We start from the raw sequence: 11431 nt of genomic DNA on the forward strand, positions 1-11431 counted from the left end.
GTGCAAATGTAAATAGTGTTGTGAGAAATGCACCAAAGCGACTGAGAAAAACTGTAATTTACCAAAAAGAGAAAAAGCGCTGTCAATATTAACTTAGACATGCAGAAAGGGTTAAATCAAGTTTTCTACTCGAGTTTCATACCATCGACAAAAATAAAATAAAGTGGTGACTGCAGGTAGAAGGAAAATAGTGGAGTAAAAGTACAGATACAGCACTAAAAATGTACTCAAGCGTATTTAAAAGTACACAATTTTAATAGTAAATTACAATTCCTGAGAAAAACTACTCAGTTACAGTCATTTGCGTATTTACAATTTGTTGCTTTACACCAGGGCTATTCAACTGGCGGCCCGCAGGCCGAATCCGGCCCCCGAGGCACTTTGCCGAAAACATGTTTGTAAAAATTAAAAGCTATTTGTACAATGCACTGATATCGTTAATAGGGATGCAACGATTAGCCGATTTCACTATTAACAGCGCTGTCACAGTTTATTAATCGTAAAGTCTTCTCCAAGCCGCATTTCTGTTGCACGGAACGAAACGAAAACGCTGCAAAATGCCAAGTTGCCCGTGCACTAGTTTTAAGTTTGAAGTACACCGAGGCTAATACGCATGCACACAGGATTAACTATAGCAGCGGCTACTTCAGCAATACACTGCTTTTGTTGTGCTCCGAAATACAACATTTGAATGTTTGTAAAAAAAAAAAAAAAAAAAAAAAAAAAAAAAAAAAAAAAGGTCTATTATACAATGCACTGATATTATGTAGTTTCAAAACACAATATAATAACATTTTAAGGTAGAAAAAGCCAACATGGGTGTCTTAAGGAGCAAAAATATACAGCATATGGACTCTTAAATGCTGTATTGTCATCACTCATATAGCAAGTCATATCTCTCCGGCCCTTCGTTTGGGATGCTTTTCATGAACCCGCCCCCATGCTAAACTAATAGGGTATATGCTGAAGCATGCTAATAGGACTTTTAATTTGCCAGTAACCTGGGTTAAGCGCTTCCGGCGAACTGTATGCCAATGCAAATATTGGCGCATTTAAGGTCTGTTTTCTTTAAAGATCAGCGATCTTCACTAGCTGAGTGATATCCGATATAAAGTGGGTCTCAGATTGTACAAGAAGCACTGCATTAAATTACATTTCCCATCGCCACGTCTTTATAATATGAGCATTTATTTTACCCCAGTGTATTGAATGGAGCTTCTGAGCTAGCCTGCCGATTCTGACTGGCGTGTGTGAGTAAACGGCTTTTTGTCTCGTTTTACTCTTGAGCAACTAAATGAATGCCAAAGTTTATTTAACTGAATGTATTTTTATTACATTACAACATCGATGCTGTAAAAGAAAGGGTATTAAATGGAAAAAAAATTCACAATAACAGGCCACCGGAAGTTTATCAGTATGGGAAAAACATTAGCTCAGCATATACCCTATTGAATAGCCCTGCTTTACACCACTGTGTTAATGTTTGTTAATGAAAACACAACTGTGCATTGTTAGTTCATGTTAATTAATGTTAACAGGCACAAAATTGGAAGTTAATAAAGCATTAGTAATGTTGAACTATGATTAATAAATGTTGTTCAAGTATTGTTCATAATTTAACCCAGGCTCATGCTCAAAATGTAGTCCTGTAGACGTTTCTAGAGACCGCAAAATACGTGCCGGGAGGTACGTATGGCTGCATTTAGTTTTTTAAAGCGAACGCTGCGGGGTGGACGGACGCCGCTCCCTTTCGCGCTTACCGGCTGACCGCTTACCTCTGTGTGGAGGGCTTTCCCACTGCAGTCAGTTTGTCTAGTCAGTTTATCGTGTACGTCGGTAGACTTTTGGATGCAGAGAGAGGAGGGGTTGACCACGGCGACCAGGTTCAAGTCCGGGGAAGAGCGGTTCCAGAAATCAGGTAAGACAACAACACAATCCAAAATAATAAAGTGGACGAGTTCATAACAGGTTGAGAACGTGGCGAAATACAAAAACGTGGTAAAAAAATAATAAAAATCAGACGAGGGCTTTTTTTTTCCTGGACATTTTTTTTTTAATCGATGATTGGGTTTAGAGAAGAAAGCGGGCGGACAGGTCGATCTGTAAAATTGGTTGGGGAAAGGCTGATTTATACTTCTGTGTCAAACGCCAGCATATGCTACGGCGCTGACGCATAGCCCTTCGCCGTGGCCGTCGGCGTCGCTGACGTGCACCTCTCAAAAAATGAAACTACACGTCGCAACTACGCGTAGCGTAAGCTCTGTGATTGGTCGGCTTGGTAGCACTGACGTGTCTGGGCGGGACTGAGAGCCACGTGAATGGTGCGAGCCTGATGGAGTGATTGTTTACAAGTGTGGAGTCCCGTGAAGGAGCTCCGGATGGAAAGTTTTGTTCTGCGTTTACCTCATAGTTAAAGTTGTTGCACGTCCGCCGGTTCCTACCTCAAAATAAGCGAGTTTGAGCCACTTGTACGTCCAGGAAGTGTTCAGGAAAAGCAAAACATCAGCGAAGAAACTCGACACCTAGGATCATTAACACCTCACTGCCCACTAGCGTTTCGGAAGTGTTAATGCAGACCAACTGAGACAGCGCGCAGAAGTATAAATGCACAGCTACGCGCGTTGCATGCGCCATGGGTTATGCCGGTCACTTGACGCAGAAGTAAAAACCAGGCTGATGGAGGAGGCCGGGTGGGTCAGCCGTTTGGCTGGTCGCACAGTCAATCATTCAGTCGGTCAGACAGACAGCGGCCTCTGGTGGGTTCACGCGAGAACAGCGGGGGCGCGAACGCCGCTCGCAAGAGACGTTTGAGATGCGAAAAAGCGCACACAGCGGAATCGTGGATTCAGCCATACGTACCTCCCGGGACGTATTTCGCTGTCTCCAGAAACTTCCACGGGACTACGTTTTCAGAATGAGCCTGGGTTGTCATAATTAGTTCTTGTTAGTAAATACATCAACTACTGAAACTTTATTGTAAAGTGTGACCCAAACAGCAAATGTCATATTTTTGAGAGTGCGTTCCTCCAGAACCTGTTTGTCCATGAATGAATCCCCAGCTCCGGCTCTTTTTTTGTCTCTGCTTGTTTTCTCTGGAGGGTGTTTGTGAAAAGGCAGCGGGTTAAAAAGTGACCTGTTTAATCTGACATGTCCAGACTTCTGCCCTGAGAGCAGTGGCAGTCTCTAAAACAGCACCTAGAGAAACATTTGTATGTGTTTGAGTCTCAAACGGGTCACCTTGACCTGTGAACACACACACACACACACACACACACACACACACACACACACACACACACACACACACACACACACACACATACTTGTTTTTGTGCATTGTGGGGGTCACCTGTCACGGTGGTTACGTAATGGGGACCGCCCTTTCTGATGATGTTAGAGACATAAAAAAAATAGTTTGCCACACAAAAACACAAACTATTTCATAAAATCACTTTAGATTTTGGATATTCCGCAAAATTTTTTTTAGACCTGACACAGTGGTCACTTGTGGGGACATTTCAGGTTTTGTGTAGAAGTGGGGTCCGCCACATACACAACCGATTTTTAGACAAAGTGGGGACCAATTCTACACACACTTTACTGGTTTTGAGACAAAGTAAGGACCAGTTCCAGATACACATTACCGGTATTGAGTCAAAGTAGGGACCAGGTCTACACACACATTACTGGTATTGAGTCAAAGTAGGGACCAGGTCTACACACACATTACCGGTATTGAGTCAAAGTAAGGACCAGGTCTACACACACATTACTGGTATTGAGTCAAAGTAAGGACCAGGTCTACACACACATTACTGGTATTGAGTCAAAGTAAGGACCAGGTCTACACACACATTACCGGTATTGAGTCAAAGTAAGGACCAGGTCTACACACACATCACTGGTATTGAGTCAAAGTAAGGACCAGGTCTACACACACATCACTGGTATTGAGTCAAAGTAAGGACCAGTTCTACACGCACATTACCGGTTTTTAGGCAACATGAGGATCAGATCAGCACCCTTACTAATATTAAATTTTAAACCTCAATCAAGTAATTTGACAGTAAACTGCTTTAGAATTTTCATTTGAAGAGCAGGTCAGTTTATAAAAAATTTAATTTAAATACAGAAGAAACCTCAAGATCCAAACAGGAAATGGTCCAGAATAGATTTAATAAATGTTATATTTATCATAAATATTTCCACAAAACCTTTAAACACAAAAAAACAGTAAACACAAAATCCATGAAACTCTCTTGCATGTCTAAAAGCAGTTCTCATTGGGTATAACAAGCTTCCACATAACTCTTCCATGTCTGCGTACACATTTAGTTAAGTGCAATAGCAAATAATATTAAACGGTTAGTTCACCTCAAAATGAAGATTCTTTTATTAATTCCTCTCCTTCAAATTGTTTCAATCCCTTGCTGTCTATGGAGGATGAGGAGTTCTTGCACTTTATCTAAGTTATCTTCCTTTGAGTCTGAAGATGAATGAAGGTCTCAGGGGGTTAGAGTGAGATGAGGGCAAGTAATTAATAATATAATGTACATTTTTGGGTAAACTCTTAAAACCCACCAGTATGTTCTATTTCTGTTGTATTTTAACTATTTGAAAAAAAAAAAAAGACATTAAAAATATTTAAAAATATATTTATAAAGAACTGAACCCCACAAATGCACAGAGACCTTCATCATATAACCAAGCAACCAAAACTCCAAATAGACATCATTTGTTAAGCATTAACTCTACATTAATAGTAAGCAGTTTATAAACACAGCTAGATGCTCTATTGTTGACTTATAAGCATGTGTAATGTGCTCAATGTTTGTGTTTTCATACTTTGTTTATAATTAATTTTTCATTACTAAATGAAGTATTGCATTATTTACAAACTGTCTAAGAATAATTAGTGTTTTTTAAGATCATTAGGAATGAGTAAATAAATTATTAAAAAACTATATAAATGAACACATCTACTATTCAGGCATATAATCAGGGCTAAAAAAAAAAAAAAATCCAATCGGTTCACTCTAAGCAGAATTTATATTTTTTCGGTTCTGTTCTTGCGTTGCTTAATAGACAAAATATTCCGAAAACAGTTTTCTAGGAAAAAAAAAACAAAAAACTTTATTTAATTACAAAGTATTGCAGGGCTCTAGAGTGCTCTGTTTTTTTAATGGTGCAACTAAAAAATCTATACGAGGGGTAAGATTAAATGAATTTTCAATAAGTATCATTAAAGACATATTTATAATAAGAATTTGCTTTTGGTTATTGATTGACACGCTGTTTAAAGGTGCTACACACAGCCCCACTCCTTGGTATCGAGCGCAGGCCCGGCGCTACATTTAGATGTTGTATAATATGAAATAGCAATTAAATTATGAAAATTGTTATGAAATAGTTTTTTCAGTTATGTAGCCTCATAAAAATGTTTAGTACACTGCACAGTGCAAATATTATTTAAATTTATTATATCCATTAATATTAATATTAGTAAAATTGACAAAACACAGAACTCTTTTAAACGTTTGCTTTCATTTTGACATGCTAAAGCGCACTTTTACAGTTTTGTAAAGAAACATCCCATTATGCAGCAGCAGTCAAGTTAGGACACTTAAAAATGCCTTTTGTGTTCAAAGATGAACGGCCTGCGAAGTCAAGTTTACATGGTTATAAATTAAATAGATATAGCCTAGTGTGTAAGTGAATTTGCTGCAGATCCACCTCTCACATGTGCTGCAGGTAGGGTAAATGATAATCTTTTTAAAAAATTTACTTTAGGCTATACTGCTATTTGCTCATGCAAAATCAAACACCAGAAAATATATCGTAGGCCTATATTAAAAGCTAAATTACAGTTAGCATCATAATTAGTTCAATTATGTGCTGTAGGCTATTGATTGACCAACACCCCCTGTATACAGTTTACCCACTGCAGGTCTACAGTTCTGATGTGTCATGAATTACTTGTTTTAAATGACAGTAATACATGCTATATTTAGTTTTTATTGTAAAATATACATTATAATCCAGTACAAAGTAAAATAATATTTATTAATGGCCTATTGGCAGCGTATAGCCGTTAAGCTTATAGTCTAAGCATGTTTTTTATTATTTATTATTATTGGTTTTAATTTTATTAGAAATTTAATAGCCGATTAGGCAACACTACTTCTACATGTCATTGGCTCTGATTGCGTTTTTTACAGATAACCTATTTACAAAGATTTTTATTAAACAAGTGCACTACCACAAGATATTTTTGTAGGTGTAAAAATCTAAAAAGTATCATTATCATATTCTTGCCTTATTCATCTTTAATATAAATATTAAATTTAACACATTCATTGATTAAACTAGGGATGCTAATGATCACTCGATTGATTTATTGTCGGTAACCCTTTAAAACCGATAGACCTTATCGATGACCGATTAAGCATGGGCATTTAATAAGTTATGCTTTGCTCTTTGAGATGCGTCCACGATTTTACACATTACATAATCAAGTGTGCGCAGTTTAGGCTACGTTACTCTATGGAGTCGTGCACTCTCTTGACTTTGCATATTGGTTATGCACATATTGGTCATACCTATTATGCTCAGATCTCGTTTATCCGCTGGTGCTGCCATTAATCCGCTGGTCAAGTAATCAAAAAGTAGGCTACATGACGTTTAATTATGGGCTGGTTATTAAGACCAAACATTGGTTGTGCAAACTGTATTACGTTCTCTAAAATTTTAAAGTGTTTTAAGCTACATTATCTTTTATAGACTGGCATAGGCCTAAATACGCATCACGGCCAGACATTTATAGTTTATATAAAAACGAGCGTCACCGTCGCATTTGTTCACATGCTTTAAATTAATGCTTTTTGTCTCCCAAATTCATATAATAAAGAGAACGATAAAATAACATTATTAACCGTTTAACTGTAAAGATTTCTGTTCAGAACGATTAAAGTTAATCTTTTTTTTCGGTTTTTGTTTCTGTTCCTGAAAAACGTCATTTGATTCTGTTTTTCGTTTCCGTTCCTTGAACTGGTTTGGAGCCCTGCATATAATACGTTTTTTTGCATGTTAAATAATGCTTTATTAACTCAACTTCATGTAGTTTTGAGATCTAATCTAAAGTGAGGAATATTGATGCTTTATAAATCCCTTATAAATGACAATTAAAGGTTCAGAATCATTCATTTATTCATTTATTTTCATTTTGGTTTTCTCTCTTTATTAATTCGGGGTCGCAACAGCGGATTGAACCACCAACTTATCCAGCACGTTTTTATGCAGCGGATGCCCTTCCAGCTGCAACCCATCCCTGGGACACATCCATACACATACACACTCATTTACTACGGACCATTTTAGGCTACCCAATTCACCTGTACCGCATGTCGGAGCACCTGGAGGAAACCCACACCAACACAGGGAGAACATGCAAACTTTACACAGAAATGCCAACTGACCCAGCCAGGGCTCGAACCAGCGACCTTTTTGCTGTGAGGTGACAGCACTACCTACTGCGCCACTGCGTTGCCAGGCTCAGTATCAAATAAACAATAAGTAATTGCAATCGTACCTAAACAAATACAATTACTGTAAATTTTAAACATTGCTGAATAACAGGAGTGTCGAAATACAACATCATTTGATAAAACAACAATATAATAATTTAACAATACATTACGTGTAAAGCAATTTTATATTTAGACAAGATTGCAATGATTTACTTTTCATTTGATACAGTTTCATTTGAGCATCTTGTAATAAGTAGAAATTAATAGTCATTTTTTTCCTGTATATAATGTAACTGAGCCTTATATTGTCATTTATAATGGATTTATAAAGCATGAATAGCCCTCGCTTTAGATTAGATCACAAAACTGCATGAAGTTGAGTTCATAAAGCATTTATTAACATACTAAACAACTTATTATATGCCTGAATAATAAGAATTATAAATGTTATTTTGAATAGTTTATTAATCATTTACTTGCACATTCTGAATTATCTAAAAAAAAACACCAACTACTTTTAAATATCTGTTTTTTTTTAATGATGTACTTTTCATTACTAAATTAAGTATTGCATTATTTACCAAGTATGAAAACAATCATTAAGCACATTATAATTGTGCTTATAAGTCAATAATATTTGTAATTTATATTTATAAATATAATTTATAAACTGCTTACTAATGTCTATTAATGTAGCGTTAATGCTTAACAAACGTTCAACTAACTATTTGCTAATGTTTCATAAATAATTCATTGTGTGCAGTTATTATAGTGTTACCCAACATTTATATAACTAATTAATCAGGCATATAGTAATGGTTACTCTGTCTAATAATAAATGCTTTATGAACTCAACTTCATGCAGTTTTGTGAGCTAATGTAAAGTGAGGACTATTGATGCTTTATAAATCCCTTATAAATGACAATTAAAATCTCAGCTATATTCTCAACAGAAAAAATAAATAAATTAAAAGGGGGAGTGATTTATAGCTTTATATATATATACATATATATATATATGGTGAAGCAGTGGCGCGGTAGGTAGTGCTGTCGCCTCACAGCAAGAAGGTCGCTGGGTCACTGGTTTGAACCTCGGTTCAGTTGGCATTTCTGTGAGAAGTTTGCATGTTCTCCCTGCATTCGTGTGGGTTTCCTCCGGGTGCAAAGGCACAGTCTAAAGACATGCTACAGGTGAATTGGGAAGGCTAAATTGTCCCTAGTGTATGAGTGTGACAGGCCCATATGACAGGCTGGCCGGAAGGTGTAAAAAAGTCGTTATCATATGGACAAGTCTAAAACTGAAGGACTTGTTCCAAAAAGAGCCGACCCCGCAATCATACAGGACTAAGGCCAAAGAAGATATATATATATATATATATTTTTTTTTTCATTAATTTCAAGATACACAAATGAAACTATCTAATGAAAAATAAATCTTTGCAATCTAATCAAAATCTAAAATTACTGTACAGTGCAAACATCACAGAAACACTGAAATGAATATTGCCATATTGTTAATTATGTTGTTTTGAAATGATGTTGTATTTTTATTTTGCAATGTTTAAACTTTACAGAATTTTTTAATAAGATTGCAAAGATTTATTGTTCATTAGATACTGAGCCTTTAATTGTCATTTATAAGGGATTTATCAACTATAACCAGTCCTTAATAGATTAGGTCACAAAACTGCATGAAGTTGTGTTATTATAGCATTTACTAACACACATGGTTACAATTACTATATGCCTGAATATAACATGTATAAATGTTCATTTGAATAGTTTATTAATCATTTAATAACTCATTCTGAATTATCTTAAAAACCACCAACTACTCTTATATACAAATAGTTTGTAAATAATGCAATACATAATATAGTAATGAAAAATGAATCAGTAACAAAGCATGAAAATACAATTAAGTCAAGTCAAGAATACAGCGTTTGAAGCTATATTTATAAACTGCTTCCTAAAGTCTATTAATGTAGAGTTAGTGCTAAACTAATGATGTATAGTGTGTAGTTACTATGAAAGTGTTATTCAGATATTTTTTTTTTCTAAAGAGTCAAGATTCAGTTTTTAATATAAAAATCCAAAGCTGACCAATCTCTGGTTTTTAGAGCCAATGGTTCAGGTTTCACCACAGCATGTACTTCCTGTTTGCTCCAGGATCTTCTCTTTATGGGACCTATGGGTGGTTAAAATATAAAAAAGTGGTTTTAGTTGCATAAATGTTCAGTCATTTTTACAACATGTGCTGTTATGTTAGTTTAATATTGTGATAGAAAATGCTAGAAAAATATGTCTTGCCTATTATTAAAAATACTTAAGATGGAGATGGATTAAAAAATACTTCCTAATAACTCCAAAACTGGTTAATGGGGTTACACTTTATTCCATAGTCCAGTTTAGACATTCTTCTAACTATGCGTAACTCTGCAACTACGTTAATTATCTCACCGTAAAGTATTATGTATTAGAGTATTTGCATACTGTTAGAATGTTCAATAAGACTAACGCTCATCTGATTATCAGTAGAGTATTAGCAGACTGTTAGCTCAAGTTTAGCTCAAAACACTACACTGTAACACATATCTGTTAAGGTTACCTCAATAAAACCAACTCTCATTGGTCTCAGTAAATAGTACAGCAGACTGTTAGGTTACGCTCAAAATTAGTACAATATGACTAATTCTTATATAAATTTAGTAGAGCATTAGCAGTGTTGATTCTAACAGACAGTCTAATGGCTGTTAGTTGACAAGTAGTTGCAGTTGCTTGTAGTTAGTAGTAGTAGTAGTAGTAGTAAAGTAAATTATCAAAATAAAGTGTAACCAGATATGCAATTAGTATATTTTCCAAAGTATTTAGCAATATTGTTTAACTAACATGAAATGAGACATCAAGTGCAACTGTACTGAAATCATCATAGAAGTAATGTGCTTCTGTCCTGTTTTACCCTACATGTTATGTAAATGAGCTTGTGCATTTGGACTTGTACAATAACACAAGTCAGTCACAAATTAACTTTAATGATCATACCTCTCTTTTTTGTGAATGCTGGGTCTGCTTCACTATCTTCACAGACACTGTACCATGGTGATGATACTTGAGGGGACTCTGAAAGTAAAAATCAAGTCTGAGAGTTGACTTCTCTGCATAAAGCTTAACAAAATATTTATTTGATTTTGTGTTGTTCTTTTTAATGGGTAAAAGCGTGTGATGGTAGCTTAAAAATAGTTTTCAAACATAGCACATACATATCATGATAAAAATAAACATTCTGAAAAAGAAAAATTCTGATCAGAAAAATAAATAATATTTTTACCTTTTAGACTGGACTTCACCTCCTCCAAAATCACGATCCACTGTAACTTTCTCTGAATGTAAAAACCCACACAAAAATACATCATTTAAAACAATATGGTATATGTTTGCAAATACAAATGTGTATATAACATCCAGAAAATCTGGCACTGTATTACATGTTTGTGTGTAAACCCACGATTTGATCAAGATTCCACCCTTTAAAATCTTCTGAGCGTCTGTTTTCAAGTCCCAGAAAAACTGAGTTGTGGGAACAGAGCAGTTCTCTTCTGCAGTCATACAGTCATAACACATACATACATATGAAGAGTTAGGTTGCAAAATGCGATAAACGGCATTTTTTGACATTTGGATTTTATTATTGGAAATCACTGTTCAGATGTACCTTAATCTATGTGTGAATTGCTGCCATTAATAACATTTAAGAATGCACATTTTAGGCCAAGTACAAAACGTTTTTTTTTTTCACAAAACGCAATATCCGTCAGACCAGTTTCTTTACAAAGTGCGATATAACAGTTAGAGAACGTTCAGGATGCGGCGCGAGCTCAGCATCCCCTGGGAAGAGAGTCATCGCC

General features: G+C 35.6%; 2 protein-coding genes across 21 annotated transcripts in view; one reads left to right on the forward strand and one right to left on the reverse strand.

The window, feature by feature from the left end:
• Positions 1-11431, forward strand: part of fut8b (fucosyltransferase 8b (alpha (1,6) fucosyltransferase)) — a 220489-nt gene that overhangs the window by 159872 nt on the left and 49186 nt on the right. The window lies entirely within an intron of this gene.
• LOC147832349 (uncharacterized) overlaps positions 1-11431 on the reverse strand; it is a 32963-nt gene that overhangs the window by 12727 nt on the left and 8805 nt on the right. For 7 of the 10 annotated variants that reach the window (XR_015518992.1, XR_015518991.1, XR_015518989.2 and 4 more), the window contains 3 exons: positions 10855-10906; positions 10569-10646; positions 8915-9714 (listed from right to left, as the gene is read on the reverse strand). Coding sequence is in view for 5 of the 10 variants with exons in the window: in XM_087299012.1 (XP_087155138.1) it covers positions 9599-9714; positions 10569-10646; positions 10855-10906 (246 nt within the window). In the remaining 5 variants the exon portion in view is untranslated. Of the gene's footprint in view, positions 1-8914; positions 9715-10568; positions 10647-10854; positions 10907-11031; positions 11123-11431 lie in introns of those variants that run through there. The other 3 variants (XR_015518990.1, XR_015518993.1, XM_087299008.1) reach the window with 2 other exon arrangements.

Source organism: Danio rerio, chromosome 20, assembly GCF_052040795.2.
Source record: "Danio rerio strain M-AB ecotype USA chromosome 20, GRCz13ab, whole genome shotgun sequence".
Lineage (NCBI taxonomy): Eukaryota > Metazoa > Chordata > Actinopteri > Cypriniformes > Danionidae > Danio > Danio rerio.